The 17,162-nt window shown below is 37.9% G+C and overlaps 1 protein-coding gene across 2 annotated transcripts in view; it reads left to right on the forward strand.

Moving 5' to 3' along the window:
• Nucleotides 1–17,162, forward strand: part of LOC129440624 (disabled homolog 2) — a 51,759-nt gene that overhangs the window by 18,374 nt on the left and 16,223 nt on the right. Inside the window, exons 2-4 of one of the 2 annotated variants that reach the window (XM_055200089.2) lie at nucleotides 4,484–4,679; nucleotides 13,792–13,940; nucleotides 16,224–16,322. In XM_055200089.2, the coding sequence (XP_055056064.2) occupies nucleotides 4,601–4,679; nucleotides 13,792–13,940; nucleotides 16,224–16,322 (327 nt within the window). In that variant the 5' untranslated portion in view covers nucleotides 4,484–4,600. The remainder of the gene's footprint in view (nucleotides 1–4,483; nucleotides 4,680–13,791; nucleotides 13,941–16,223; nucleotides 16,323–17,162) is intronic. The other variant, XM_073861051.1, reaches the window with a different exon arrangement.

A 17,162-nucleotide genomic window follows, 5' to 3' on the forward strand; every position in this document is an offset into this window, starting at 1 on the left:
CGCCTTTGCCAATTGCAAGAATAGAACAACGCAGTCTCACACCCATGGCGTCAATATTTGACGACACTTGACCATGCGTCAATATGTTGACGCGGAGGGTACCCCTTTCGCGTCATTTTTTGACGAACTAGGGACTTCAATACTATGAGGTACGCGAAATTCTCTTTCCTATTTTCTTACCATTTTCTACCATTTTCGCGTCAGTTTAGGGTTAGATTTACATAATGACATCCCTACCCAAACCTATCCCTAACCCCAATGTCAGGTGACAACTGTTTAATTTCGCGAACCTAATAGTATTGAAGTCCCTAGTTCGTCAAAAAGTGACGCGAAAGGGGTACCCTCCGCGTCAACATATTGACGCATGGTCAAGTGTCGTCAAATACTGACGCCATGGGTGTGAGACTGTGTTGAATAGAAACAAAGTTCCCGGCGCGGAGTAATACCGCACCTCAAAGCACATCTAATACATGTCAATGGAGTTGGCAAAAACTACGATAAAACCTGTTGGAATGCGTATTTTGCAGTGATTTTTGTGTGAGCATACCAGTGAACACCCCTGACCACTCGCTGAGTTTCACGTCTTTGTAAACGAAAGTTTAATGCATTTTAGGAAGTATTGTTCCAGTGCACCATTAAACCCATTGTAAAGGTGGGAGGTGAAACACAAACACCCAAAAATTCTCGGGGCAGCCGCATATGTCTAAATTTCAGTCAAAACCGTTCTATTTCATCATAAACAATCTGAAAACAGGGCTTTAAGTGTAAAATACCGAACTTGTCCTTTAAACACTAAACATGAGTATAAACTAGGCATGGGCCGGTATAAGATTCAGCCGTTATGATAACCTTTAGCAAAAAAAAAAAAAAAACTGTTTCATAGTGTTGCGGTATTGCCATTGCAACACTAAAATGTGTTATTTTCAAATGCCAGGTAACAATAAAGTCTTTAAATTATAATATGCTTTCAAAAATATATAATATTTTCATAATGTATATTAAATGTAAACATCAAATTACATGACTAAATGATTTAATGAATTTTGTATAAACACAAGCTCATACCTTGGAGACGGTATCACAGATCATTTTAGTGGTTTTAAAACCTTGACTGTTTAAAACCTCGGTATACCTTGAAACCGGTAACCGGCCCATGCCTAGTATAGACTGATATTTTTCTGATGTCTGTACTCAATTATCAGGGGTTTATAAAAATATAAACAGATGATTCAATATATTGGTAATAAATGCATTCTCTGAGAATTTACATTTCAAGTAAAAAACATTATTTTCCACATACCGTACATTTTTGTAGCTCCAGATTTCACTCTCTTCCTGAAACGCACAGATTTAAAAAGTGCAGTGTCCCTGATTGCGTTGCGATTGGCCTGAATACCTCTGACGTCAGCCGGAAATGTAACGCTCCTTACCATGTTTGAAAGATTCGCTTGCAATGCTAACAGGAGTTAACTTACAGGCTGTGAGACAAAGCGGGAGGAATTATGATAATGTTGGTCTTGTCTACATCACCAATCCCAGGAAGTAAACTGTTGCCTACAATCCGTGTGTTTGTTGTAGTCCAAGAAAAGAGATTTACATTGGAGATGATAACTCGCATCATCGTTTACTTTGTGGTTTGTATTTTTGCATATGTTAGCATGCACTACTACACACTTACACATGATAGGAAATGTAAAAACGTGAATCGGACAATAGATGCTCTTTAACACTAGTGCAAGGTTTATTTGGGGTCATATTGCTTGAAGACCTTTATGTTTGTTCTTGGAGACCCTAAAGGAAGAAGTAAATTCATTTGAAATGTATTTATACATGCTCAGATTCTCTAACTGATGTATGGTACAGTACAAATTATTTAGATGATTTTTACTGTATGTTTTGTGTGTTTTGACCCCAAACTGAAATGATGTTACTAGAATGGATACCAAAAATGCCTACTCATCTTAATTTTATAATGCCTACAAAATAAGTTTTCTCCTGTAGCTCTACTAACTTTAGATACTCAACAAGACTGACAGCAGATTTTTTTTGGACTCAAGACATTTATACTGCCCATCTGGATAATTCATGCTTCATAGGAACAGGCAGTTACTACATTTCTCGTAATTACGCAACATTATTGCAATGTTGTTTTACCGGCAGGATATTTCAAGAAAAAAGAGTTGCAGGGAATGTATTTATAGACATCTTGAGTTGGTCGTGGGGTGAGGAGAAAAGCATCCCAAATATTCTCATGTAGGAGGCGCCTCGCGTTTTTTGATTGAAAACAAATCTGCAAAAATAGCTGGTTTGCGGTTTGGGAAGGTGGAGAATAAATAGATCCCAGATGCAAAGAAAGCGCTCACTTCCTGTCTTCGGGTGCAGGGTGGGATAATTGCAATGCAGAGACAGTGGGAGATATAGGTAACAGGACTATGCTCCTTTCAGTTAACCTGTAGCAGATACCTTGACAAGAACAGATCTTAGAATAAAAAAAATCGTGTTGGTAGCCTTTCACCTGTGATATGTCTCGAAGAGAGCAGTTATCTGTAGTAACTCAAAACATGAGCGTTGGCATGATGGTAATTCAGATTCTGTGTAAGCACAAACACTCTGATTTCTGGTACTGCTTGTTGATCTATTAGGTCCACAGGGATTAAACCAGAGCTGGTTAGCATGTTACTGGAAAGGTTAAAAAGTGGTCAGTGCATGTTTACATAGAGCCAGTCATCGCCTCAGTGAGGCAAAATCTTACATGGAATGAGGAATTGTGTAGTCATACTGTATGACCAGTTTTTTTAAGCAAATCTACACCCATTCTGTCCTGATCAGCAGATTTCAATGCTTGCTTTACGCTGAGGTGGAGTAAATATTTGGAATTTTGATCATTATTATGTGTCACTTTGTGTATGTGTGATTCATTATGATTATTGTGTAACCTAAAACAATAGACGAATTGACAATGTGGACTGTGCATAAACATTACATTTCTAAGCTTTCTCTTAGCAGGGAGCTACACTGCGACCAAAATGGTCGCATATGCGACCTTTTGAACTGCCGTTGCGACCCTAATTTTTAATGGGTCGCAAATGTGCTACCTAATGTTTTAGGCAATATGCTATGATTTACTATGAGCATTTATTAAAACAGAAATGTGGATTTTAAGAATACGTTTTATAACGTGCTCTGAGCCATCAACACGTTGGCTTCATTTTGGGTGAAAGCACGTCGTGTCTCTCCCCATCAGTGTGCGTTTGCGTGCTCAGCTGTTTCTCAATGAATTAGGTGCGACACGACGCAAGCGCAGTGTCTTCCATGTTTCTGAACTTGAGCAGAGGTCTTTCTTCACTGAGGACGCGGGACCCGTATGGTTCCGGGTTTATATTTTAAGTGGTCTGTCGGGTCCGGTTAGGTCCTAGTTTAATTACTTTGGGTCCCAAGTCTGATTAATGTTGTGTTTATAACCCGAGTCGATCGGAAAACGGCCATGAGCGCTACCGCGCTAAAGCTCGATTGAAGTTTCAGCATGCCTTCGGTTTCTATGGCGATGGTTCTTGTTACGACCACGCGCTGCATTTGCTTTCTCACATTTTTTTAATAATCTTATTATTAATAAACCATATCTTTTCTAAAACCATATCCATATTAAGTTTGGACAGAGATTGTAGCAAAGAGCAATGCTAATGTCAAGCCAATTGCACTGAACGAGCAAAGCAATGTAAAATCTGTCACCGGGACAGCAAGTAGACTTTTAAATCTGAAAAAATGAGTGGATTAAGCTTTTTAAATCGGCAAGAGAGAAATAGAAAGATAGGCACTTTTACTGCTTCTGCTCTATCTAATAGTAATTATTACCATTATAACATCAGTCATAACATCAGTCACATTTATAATCTATAGACCTGCACTGTCTATTAATATACTATACATCGTAATGTATTATATTGAGTTTGATAAAAGGGGTCTAATTGCTTCATATATCAGTGCAAAAACAGTAAGTGTTTTCGTGGTGCTTTGACAAACAGTGCCAGCTTTGTTAATGGCAAAAAAAGTTTGGGGTGGTTAGATTAATGAAATATAATGTGAAATTAATATTAATTTTCAATAAATCAAAGTATTGTGTTGTGTCACACATTATTAGTTCTACGTCACATGTATAGTAGACCATTATTTGTCAGTGGGTAATAATTGCCCTTTTCACAAACACGACTGCAACGTTTAAGAAAACAAGAAGGCATGTGGTTTAAAAGATGGCAAGTAAAATAAAAAGCATATCTGTTTGCAATACAGTTTCATTATTGTTCATTATTATCCAGAGCACCTTAATATAACTTGAAAAAAATATGTGCGACCAAATCATATTTTGCGCCAGTAAATGAAAAAGTTGGTAGCGCAAGTGCCACCAGTGGAAAAGGTTAGTGTAGTTCCCTGTCTTAGTTTCTACTAAGTCGGTTTTCTGTTTGTCTTTCTCTTCCACGCTGTCCAGTGCGGGCACAGCTGAGCGCAGTCCACTGCTGAGGCAAGCTGTGGTGCAAGAGGAGAGCAAGAGTGCTTCAACCAATCCTGTCTTCACACCCGTTTTGCACAAGGTTGGACTCCAAACATGTCTACGGAAGTGGAAACCAGCACACCACCGGTTGAGCAGGCATTCAAGACCCCTTCTAAAAAAGAAAAGAAAAAGGGTATGTGACAAAAAGACAACTTGCACAGCTTCACCGGTCATGGTTGCAATTACATTTTTCTAAATCTGTTTTGTCTGTCAGGTCTGTTATGAGATGGTTGTAATGTACTGTTTTAAGAAGGTACTAAAGCTGAATTGAAATTTTGTCTTTGTGTAAAAAAAAACACTGTTGTCTACTAGAATGTCATTAGTGGACAACTAGTGATGTGTACATCCCTATCAGGACTGGTGTCCAAGTTGATCCAAAACAAACATGTAATGAGCCTGTTTTGTGAGCGAACTCTGATCCTTCATAAAATTTAGCCTGAAAACAATGCTATTGTTCCCCACATGAAAAGGCAGCTTCTGTTTAGGGATTTGATCTTAGAATTTACATTAAGTAAAGCTGATTAAGAATACTTTTTAAGTTAAAATTTATACATCACCTGAATAAATAATAAGTTAGATAAATAATACATGTGTTAGCATAGGACAATATTTGCCAGAATACTGAGAAAATCGCATTTAAAGGGGCCATTTCACAACACTTTTTTAAGATGTAAAATAAATCTTTGGTGTCCCCAGAGTACGTATGTGAAGTTTTAGCTTAAAATACCCCACAGATAATTTTTTATAACATGTTGGATAGTGCAGATTAAGGAGCATTATTTATCCCCTTTTGACAACAAATTTCAATGAGCTAGTTTTTGCTTGCAGATAGGGCTGGGCGATATGGACAAAAAATGTATCAAGAAAATGTTTTCCATATCAGTCGATGTCGATAATTATCATGATAAATAACAAATCTTTATTCCTGTCAAATTTAAAGGCATGAAATTTGGATGAAAATTGTATAAACCAGACAGTAAATAATGGTTTTAAACTACTTTTTATTCAGAACATGACAAATACTAAAATGTTGTTTTAATATTCAGGCATTTGTATTAAATGTAAATATATTTGTTATGAAATCAACACATTTCTGACACAGAACGCAGCAGGCTACTGTCACTTTAAGACCCAAGACAGACTGCTTTAAAGGAACAGTATGTAAAAATTGATATCAATTAATCATAAAATGGCCCTGATATGTCACTAGACATAAAGAAATAATTTTCATTTCAAATACTTATATCACTGACAACAGTGGTCTGGCCAGGATATTGTCATTTAAAAAGTGGAGTTGCAGCCCTCAACTGATGTTTATGTTGTGATTTTGTGTATTGGCCACCAGTTTTGTGATTGCAGTACCAGTTTTAGCCACAAGTTTTGTGACTGCAGTACCAGTTTTGGCCACAATCCTATTTTACAGTTTATTCACTGCCGTGGTGGATCTGCTGTTTTTCCCTCAGTTTCCTGAATTTGTGAATGTCCTGTAAATATACTTTTAAAGCTGTGTTGACATGTGCACGCGGTAGGCGGACGCTGAATGAAAGTACAGTATACTATACCTAGTTTTTCTGCTGTGTTCCGGGCTTTGACGAACCCTGTGTCCAATATTACACAAAAGGAAAATGTTTCCGCGCATTTGGAATCCGTCCGCGTTATCCGCATCGCAAAAATCATAGGGCTCTACTAATAAATCAATAACTTGCCTCATCTTCCACTCCTTCAACTCTAACTGACACTGTGATTGTAAACCAAGAGCATGTGCCACATCCGCAAGTGCTTGCGCACATTACACGCAGTGCGTAAACATTATCGATCACTTATCAAACTTTCGTTATCGTTCTATCGGGAGATTTTATAGGCTATTGGTAAAATGATCGTTATTGTATTATCGCCCAGCACTACTTGCAGAGAATGGTTTACCAAAACTAAGTAATTGGGTTGTTCTTTTACATATTTTCTAGGTTGATAGAAGCACTGGGGACCCAATTATAGCACTTAAAATAGGGCTGCACGATAAATCGCATGCGATATCACACGCATCTCTTCAGTAATGCCGGTTCCTTGATTAGTAGTAAATCGCCATCAGCTGTTTTCAGATGGAGAGGCATTTACTACACAGAGCCGTAGTTCCTCCTCAGAAGAGCAGTCACAAGCCACCACTGGATCAAAATATCTTTGATTGTGTTCAACTAAATAAAGAAACTCATACAGGTTTAGAACAACATGAGGATGAGAAAATAACTATCCCTTTAAATCATTGCCCCTTTTTCACATTTTATTTATATATTTTGACCGTATTTCTTTCTGATCTTTTACAAATATGAACATTACTCACACAACTTAATGCAGCTGCCCCCCTTTTTGCCTCTATAGAGGAAAAAAATGAAAATACTTTGTTTGTGTAATGCACTTAAACTTTCCATTTGCAGTCACAGTAGTAGGCCTACATTATTCAAGTTTCATCTTTGGATGAAAGTTTTAAAAATCTCTATTTCGATGCATGAGGGCCAGTGATTACAGCTGATGAATGCATGTCATTCTGATATGAGAAGGTGCTACAGTAGATCATCTCAAGAGGACCACTTAAGGTCATCAAGTTCTACATGATGTAGCTCAGCACAAAGTTTGGCAAACGGCCGTCTGCAGAACACTAAAATCCTCCACCCATGACTCCAGAGGCCTCTTTGACCCAATATTTCTCTGGATTTATTTTTCTAAGCTGGAACCTGGTGCACAGTGGTATTGTTTGTCTTGCCTAGCTCATTCATACTGACAGAACGCACCGGTGATGGATTCCATTAGTGTTCTGTTTCTGTTTCCACAAGACCTTCCAGCTGCGACTGCAAGACACTCTCCAACAAGCCTATTTACGAGCCTTTTCCACCGGCTTGAAAACAAGCAGAAAGGTTCCCACAGTATCAAGCTGAGGAGCCAGCAGTGATTTGGGTGATGAGGTGCATCTGGGTTAGAAAGAGCGAACAGAGATATGTTGGACAGAGAAACAAAAATATATTCATCTTTCTGCAGCATCACGTTTGAACTTCCAGCCATGTCGTTATTGAATTACTGTATGGTTTTTCATCATATCTTTGATTTTGTGGCTTTTGAGTCAACCCTTAGGGTTAAATTGACATCATCTGGTACATTTGTAAGCAGTAGGCCTTTTTCGTGTGTTGTTGCTTGTCAACCTGTTATTATAGATCATGCTCAAGAGTTCTGTAAGGCTTTTCTTCCAGTCAGACAAAAAATTCTCAGTATCCTGTTTAAACCAGAAGTCAGTTAGACATAAAGTAGGTCTACTGTAATGTACACTGTAGTTTATAAATGTCATGTGTGCCACTGTGCCCCTTATTGCTTACTGTGCGTTTACACCAAACGCAGTTTAGGTGGCAAAAACGCGCTATTTGCGCGTAGTTGGACGCTTGAACATTTTTGAGTTTACTGATTTACGTGAAAGCCGCGCGTGAAATTGTAGTCATTCGAGACATTCACACGGAAATTCGTATCATGGGAGGGGCTTCTGCAACTCCGCTCGCTTCCTGTAATCACGCTACTACTAGAGCAAGCTCCTGATTGGTTAACGCGGCACGAATATCCGTCAAAGTTCAGATTTTTCAACTTGCGCGTTTCCCGTGCCACAGGATGCATATTCGCGTATTTGCATTGACTTAACATGTAAATCACTTGCACTTGCCGCCTCTCCCGCATCTGGTGTGAACGCACAGTTATGCTAAATTCACTCCAACCATGAATAGAGCGTCAAATTCGCGTCTACCGTGTCTAGTTTGCCGCTTTAACATTTTGAATGCATTCACACATCTAGAGCAAAATAGGCGAAATCTGCTTTTTGTGGGAGCGGCAAGTGCTAGGCAGTTGTCTGTTTGCAAGATGGCTGATGTTGATCGAGCACTCATCGAGGTTACCGCATTGTATTTGCTCTGGAGAGCAGAACATCAGCATAGGGGTCAGAATCGCCGCACTTGTGTCCACAAGACCTTCCGGAGGCGTTCCCAGTTTGGCAAGTTTCATAATTTGCCGCAGAAGCTGCGCCTGGATGACATCCTCTTTCAGAGTTACTTCCGCCTGTCTCTTGCCCAATTTGATGACCTGTTGTCCCGCGTTGGAGCGAGGATCACCCACCAGGACACCAACTACAGGCACTCCATCCCGACTCCTGATTGGTTAAACCAAAGTTCCAATTTTTCAACTTGGGCGTCAGGCGCAAATTTGCGTTAAACGCGCAAATGCACAAAAAGCACCATTCACGTGTAACGCACATATCGGGCCAGGTGCTCAATTTGCAGCAATGAGGCAGATTCGCGTCTGCCGTGCTAAACGCCTCATTCACGCCGCGACACCTCCAGACGAGCGTAAACGCGTCTTTACATGTGGAGGAAAGCCATGCCCCTTTAATTTAATTGGTGCAACCAAATTCTTACATTTTTGTACAATTTGCTTTCGTGTCTGTGATGTTGGGCTTAGGGGCGGGGCTAAGGGTTGAGTATCATTATAATTGTTTTAATAATCATATGTTTTCTTACAAATTAATACGATTTGGCCAACTCGTAAAATATGGACCATTCCTGTGAGATCAGGTTGGTATTTACAGTCTTTAAGAAAAGGATTGTTTTGATTTTACTGAAAACAGACAAAATGAGATTAAAGTACTGCATTATCAAAAAAGTATTTGAACAGGTAACATTTCAATTAATTTAGGGGACAAATATTGTCCCTGTTTAATAAGGGTGTCACGATTTCGATTTTAAATCGAAATCGATTGAAATTAAGTCACGACCTTGAACTTCGAATTAAAAAATGGGATCGTCGATGCTGCCACGCCCTCATGTCTTGTCCGGTCAACTTGCCAAGCGGGGGAAAAAAAACTCTCGAGGTGCCTTTAAAAACATCGGTCCAGCGGAACGCGATTTATATTTTTAAAAGAGATGTATTGCTATAACTCCTTGAAATGCATATCATACTACCTAGTGATATGATTTCGGACAGAGCACAGCTCTCTGCACGTGCGCGAGAGTGAGAGAGGGGCCAAGATGCAGCGGGTTATATTTTAAACAAAAGGTATAGTTTGCCTCAGCTCACATGAAACGCATTAAACTGAACAAATACGTAAGGATTACTACTTTAGTTTATGTTTAGACTTCGGACAAATGCATGAATCGTGACCTTAGAATCGAACATGTAACTGAATCGAGGATTTGGAGAATCGACACACCCCTACTGTTTAAAGTTACTGACAGGCACCACTGGTTACCGTGTCCATTTTCTTTAGTCTTTTTTTAGTATTCGGCAGCTAAAACTTTATATATCTTGTTTATTTTTACTGCTATTTTATAGTATTTATATGTACATGTTGGGTGGGTGTTGTAGAGCAGAAACCTCAGGCCTGTAGAATCTCAGCATGAGATGAATGTCAATGTTGTCTCTCAGCTTGGCCACAGCAGGCATGAGGTCTGGGTGTCCGCCAGGCTGTTCTTTCTCAGTCTCTTTTTGTTTCTCTGCGTCTGACTTACTCGCTCTTTCTCCGCCTCTGCCATCTCATCAGTGCCACTGGCCAAGAGAAATTTGTGTGCCCCGTTGCTATTCGCTATGCATTTGTCCGACAATCAAATCACAGAAAAGAATTAAACCATCTGCACAATATGCACAATGAAATTATCCTTCGCGATTCCCAGCTAAAACCCATGTCACACTGTACAACAGTAAAGACATTTTATGTCAATACAGCAAGCACACTAACTATAGGCTACTGTTACAGTAGACAACTCACGCTAGCTAGGATGATATACTGAATGTGAAGTTATAAATGCACCGTGATTTTGCCTTTTAATGATGGTAATAGTGAGTAAAAGCCACCCAACTTTAAAGAAACAGTGTTGCTCCTCAATGTCGTGTTTCTGTGTCTCGATCATCAGGTACTTTCAGTTTTCTGAGCTAGGCTATTGACGCAATGATCTTTATTTTGTTTACTTCATCACTTTCACATCCTGAATTTATACTTCAAAAGCATATTGCAGACCTTTTGTCAGCCTTTGTCTGAAATTAACACGTAATTTGTTTCCAGGAATGATTATTTCACTGCAGTGGGAGTGGTTTGGCTTATGTTGGATGTTACAAAAGGGACAGATCTTTGCGAAAGGTCAATTGCCTTGTGAAAGACTTTTAGTAGACACTTTAGTAGTAAAATTATTTTTTCTTTTAAATTATTCAAACCAATTATTCAAACCAAAGTTTATAATTTTGAACTTGCACTGTCAAAAAAAAGGTACAAAATTGTATCTTTTCTGTCACTGGGGTAGTACCCTAAAAGGTTAATTTTTCTACCTTTATTGGTATAAACACATTGAAATGTTGTACCTTTTGGGGTACCCTAAGGAACAATTTTGTACCAGTTAAATTTTTGGGGTACAAAACAGTTACAGTAACTGTACTTAGGAACTGTAAAGGTAGTAAAAGAAAAACTGTGAAAACCCTTAAGGTACAGTAATGGCGCTTTTCCATTGCATAGTACCCCACGGGTCAGGTCATGTCAGCTCACCTTACTTTGGCTTGGTTAGCTTTTCTATTGAGTTAAGTACTGCTTCAGAGTGGGAGGGATTATAGATGAGTTGTTATATTTGCACTACCTACTGCTGTGACATCATACAAAAAGTGGGAGCGAGCATCGTTGGAATGCAGTGTTTCCCATACATTCATTTATTTGACAGTCCCCCACAAAATCAAAATTGACCACCACAAATAGAAGCACATTGCATTTATCCCTACTTTTGTCTCACATAACACTTGTGGCATCAGTCAATGTGCTACATTAAAGTTGCAAAATTGTTGTGCATACATGTACGCATAGTGGATGTGCAACCACAAACTGCAAGGAAAACACAAGTATGGTGTTCCTGATTCTCAGCCTGTGGATGTTTTTCCCCACTAAAAGGGAGTTTGGGAACTTACAACAAAGCACAGATAATAACAGGTTTGCTTGCGACAGCGCAAACACGAAGGTAAAGCTAATATTGCATTTAGCAATGAAGCTGGTAGTGACGATTCTCTTAGACCAATCAGTGATCTACAGTGTTTTCACGTCACGTTTAAGGCTCAGCTCGATTAGGACCCCAAACGAGATGGTACTAAAAAATGTATTGGGTACTACGTACTGTACCCAGTGGAAAAGCCCCTAAAAGTGAGCTGACCCGACCCAACCCGTGGGGTACTATGCAATGAAAAGGCACCAAAGGTAATCATTGTATTATGTTTAGTATACAAATCGGAACCTTAGGGTACCACCCCAGTGACAGAAAAGGTAAAGTTTTGGTACAGTGTGTACAGTGGTATAAAGGCACAGTATTTGATTAATCTCTGACGTAGATGGTTTAATTCCTTGCACAGAAAATACCGGAACCAAGGCCACAAAAGAAATTGTCTGTCACTTTGCATTCTATATAATTAAATAAAGGGCGAGTGTTAGTGATGTTCAGAAAGATAATTCAAGACGTATTGCTTCCAAGAGAGCAGAACAATGTGTTTGTTGTGAACAAATATGTGGCACAAAGCCAAAAATCACAATTCCAAGGCTAAGACGTGGACAGACAAATATATTGAAACATGGATTGGGCCAAACAGATTAAACACTATGATCAGCATATCAGTGCCTCTCTGACGCATGTTCACTTTCCTTTGAGTCTTTCTGAACCGTTGAGCAATCATCCTTGTGACTTGCTGACATTTTAGTGATTGAGTAACACTGAGATTTGCTCTCCAGAGCTGAAACACTGCAGAGGATAACACATTGCCTCTCAGCCAGCTTGACACTCTCAGATATTTCCAAAGACGTGAGTCACTTGACTGAGAATGTAAGAATTTAGAGAATTTCACATTGATTCTTAACTGCACTTTGCATTCCCATTTTAGGAAGCTTTTTTTGTTTTGTTTGTAATAAAAGCGGCATGCTTGATGTGCAAAGAAAAAGTATGTGAACCCCTTGGAATAAACTGGCTTTCTACAGTGATTTGCCATAGAGGTGATCTGATCCTCATCAACAATTGACTAACACAATGTGTTACGAGTGTGCATTATTTTCAAATAATTCAAAGGACCATATACCAAGGTTACCAAAAATATTGCTCTGATGCCAATTTTTAAGACATATTAAAGGTTAGGTGTGCGGTTATTGAAAATAATCAACACCCATGGAACATTTCTCAACCAATCAGAATAAAGCATTCAACAGCCCCGTGGTATAAAGGATTAGTCCATTTTCTTAAAAGAAAAATCCAGATAATTTACTCACCACCATGTTATCCAAAATGTTGATGTCTTTCTTTGTTCATTCGAGAAGAAATTATGTTTTTTGAGGAAAACATTGGAGGATTTGTTTAATTTGAATGGACTTTAATAGAGCCCAACATTTAATACTTAACTCAACACTTAACAGTTTTTTTCAACGGAGTTTCAAAGGACTATAAACAATCCCAAACGAGGCATAAGGGCCTTATCTAGCAAAACGATTGTCATTTTTGACAAGAAAAATAACAAATATACACTTTTAAACCACAACTTTTTGTCTAGGTCCGATCCAGCGCAACCAAAAGTAAATGCGTGGTGACATAGGGAGGTCACGTGTTACATATATAAAACGCACATTTGCGGACCATTGTAAACAATAAACTGACACAAAGACATGAATTAGTATCAGTTGACATACAACAACGTAGGAACGGTTCTCTTTCAACCACTTGTAAACACTGGGGCGGAGTTTCGCGTTCGTCCTCTGTGACCTCTTGATGTCATGACGTATTGGTCAGCTGGCGCATCACGACCGGATCTACAAGACGAGAAGTTGTGCTTTAAAAGTGTATATTTGTTATTTTTCTTGTCAGAAATGACAATCGTTTTGCTGGTTGGGACCCTTGTGCCTCGTTTGGGATTGTTTGTGGTCCTTTGAAACTCCGTTGAAAAAAAATGTTAAGTGTTAATTTAAGTATTAAATGTTGGGCTCTATTAAAGTCCATTAAAATTAAACAAATCCTGCAATGTTTTCCTCAAAAAACATAATTTTTTCTCGACTGAACAAAGAAAGACATCAACATTTTGGATGACATGGTGGTGAGTAAATTATCTGGATTTTTCTTTTAAGAAAATGGACTAATCCTTTAATAATATGTCTGCATAAACAATTGAGTTCGACTTTATTATTGTTTTAGACTAATGTCTATTTTTATCTCATCCCCCAGCAGCATCAAGCCCAGAGAAAACCGATGAGTTCCTTCTAGCCAGATTCAAAGGTAACGGAGTCCGATACAAAGCCAAGCTGATTGGTGTAGATGATGTACCTGAAGCAAGAGGAGACAAAATGAGCCAAGACTCTATGATGAAACTGAAGGTCAGTTCGCATACTAGCGAATATGTTTGTGGGTCATTTAAGGCCCTGTATACTAATGTCGAAGCACCCGAAGTACTAAAGTAGTAGTGACATGACAGATGTCAACACGATTCTTAAGCATGTCCAAACAATGTCATGTTCTATCATGTCGAAAGCAGCACTAATGTCTTATACAGTAATACTTGCAGAAAAAGAGACAACCATGGTCATATAATAAATGTTTAGACATTTGTAAATCTGACAAGTGCTGTTTCAGGAAACTGAAGATATGGTTGAGTGACACTATGTATTATTTTAGAAACTATGGTATATAATAGGATAGAGTATTATATTTGTACTAATAAAGAGTAATGATCCAAAAATGATAGGAACCATATACATATTAACAGTTTGGTGGGCACATAATCTGTTTATTGGTTTTAAAATTATATCCTGACAGTGAAAGATTTAAGTCAGATTTGTGTGTCTTTAGTAACTAAAATAGTAGAGTATATAGTGGATAAAAGCTTTGGATAAAGTGTGTTCAAAATTTGGTTTTGGTTCCTTTTTTATTTTTTTTACATTGATTTAAATACACAACAAATATATATTTGTTAGTCAGAAAATTGTAATGGCATTGAACATTGTATATTCTGTAACTAAACTGGTAGAGCAGGGGTCTCAAATTGGCGTGGAGACATTTCTGAGATTGACATTTCGTAAGAGGGCCGCAGATTTATTTTAACATTTAGTAGCACAATATTTCCACAAATGTACTGTTTAAATTCAATTTTTTTTTAAATATAATAATAATACTATATATATATATATATATATATATATATATATATATATATATATATATATATATATATATATATATAATATTATATCTTCTTGTCCATAGTTTAATATGTGTTGCATTACATCAAAGATAAGGGACTTTTGATTACATCTCTTTAAATTTTTAAACAATTATTAAAGGTCCCGTTCTTTCTGTGTTTTTGAAGCTTTAATTGTGTTTACAGTGCGTAATATAAAATGTGTTCATGTTGTGTATGTAAAAAACACAGTATTTTTCACTTAAAGCGTAACTAAACCCCTGGTAAGAGCCTGACTCCACCCACTGGCAATATTTGAAAAATGCAAGAAAAGTGGGCAGATCCCAACAGAGATAGAGGGGACGAACTAAGCTCGTACCAAGTATGTGGTGAGATCGTAACAAGGGCGTGGTAAGCTTGAACCTGCTTACGTCACGAGTCATTTTTTGGACCCAACATCCAATAGGAAAATTCAACTGCAGTAGCCATCGTTCAACCTGAAGAGGGCAGCACTCAGACGTTTTTACACCATATATTGTAGTATTGAAACACTTTATATCAAAATGTCAAAAAACTTACCAAAATCAATGAACAGCACTAATAAACCAACATTCTTACAGATCAGTAACTAAAAAAAGTTGGATTAGGGTTTAGTTACTCTTTAATTTACTTTATATATCTTTATAACATTGTTTTCATTGTCTTAAAAACGGGCTGATGTCTACCTTGTTTTATGAAGTCCCTCCTTAAGAAATACATAACGAGTTCTGATTGTGTAGCTTGTTTAGTGTGTTGTTATTGGACAGCCGCTTAACTTAGCAGAGCCGTGTGAGCTTAGCTTGGCGACTGACGTATTTCTGTGGGTGGAGTTTAGTCAAAAAACTCTCACGTCATTTAACCGGGAAGTAGAGAGCTGTATTCCAAACCGGCCGTTCGCTGTAGGCTTTGAAAGGGGAATTCTGTTAAAGAAAATATATCGCCTGGCAGTGAACTTTGTGCTTTATAATTTTGCAGGTATTATTTATGCTGTAACAGCAACATTACATACTAACTAAAGTTTGAAAAATGGGATAAGGGAGAATGTGACCTTTAAATTCTTTTTTTTTTTTAAATAATAATACCAAAAGAAATATTAACAGTGTTTTTTATCTTTTAAATATGATTTTTTCTTGTTCCTAGTTTTATATCTGTTATATTACATCAAAGATAATGCACTTTTGAATACATCCCTTAAAATTATAAATCAATTATTAAACAAATATGAAACTAAATACAAATAAAAATAGAAAGTAAATAAAAACCTTTCTGCCGACAGTAGATGCGGAGGGAGAGGGTGGTCCGCAAATGGGCCGGCAGTTTGAGACCCCTGTGGTAGAGTATATAGTGCTGTGCTACAGATAAAAACGTTGGATTAATGCATTTTCCAGTTGTGTAAATGTACTATAAATGTGAAATGATTTCTCTGTTCTGTCTGTGATCACAGAGCAAGGCAGCGGCTGCTCGCTCTCAGGGCAAACACAAGCAGAGAGTCTGGGTGAACATCTCTCTATCAGGAATCACTGTTACTGATGAGAAAACAGGGGTGTGTTAATCTCACATAATCTCATCTTTTATTCTCAATACATATGATTTTTTTCTACTGTAGACCTCAAAAGATAGGATGTCTACGCTGCTTGTTTCCTTACAGTGAAAGTGAATGGTGATCAGAGGCTGTTGAGCTCCAAAAATGACAACATATATGACATAACAGTAGGTTATCCAGTGTATTTGCTATATTCCAAATATATTCCAAGGTTTCACATCAATGATAACAAAGTCATTGATATGTGTTTATCTCTCAACATACTGTATCATAGAGGGCCAAATTTAAAGGGATAGTTCACCTTAAAGCAACACTAAAGATCTCTGGCTCTTTGCTCCCCCTACAGGTTAGAAGCGTAATTGTTCATTACCACTGTCGTAAATACTGCAGCATAGCTGGCTCTGATTGGATTGTAGGTCTGCCGTAAAGCAAGTTTTTGTAGTTTTCACTCGAACTACAGGACCGCTACCCGACGGTTGGAAACTTCTTTAGTGCGGTTTTGGCCGATAGAGGGCTGCAAAGCGAATGTGAAAGTGCCATTCACCCTGTTTTGTGTTGATGAACCACTGAAACTTTTTTGGAAACGTTATTTTAAGGTAAAAAAAACTCTTTGGTGTTGCTTTAAAATGAAAATTCTCATCCTCATGTTGTTCTGAACCTGTATGAATGTCTTTTTTCTGCTGAACACAAAAGAAGATATTTTGAGAAATGGTGGCAAACAGACAGCATATAGTGTCCATTGACTTCTATAGTAGGAATTTAAAAAAAATGATGGAATTTAATGGGTACCGTCAACTGTGTGCTTACCATCATTTATCAAAATATTTTCTTCGTCATTTA

Source organism: Misgurnus anguillicaudatus, chromosome 22, assembly GCF_027580225.2.
Source record: "Misgurnus anguillicaudatus chromosome 22, ASM2758022v2, whole genome shotgun sequence".
Classification (NCBI taxonomy): domain Eukaryota; kingdom Metazoa; phylum Chordata; class Actinopteri; order Cypriniformes; family Cobitidae; genus Misgurnus; species Misgurnus anguillicaudatus.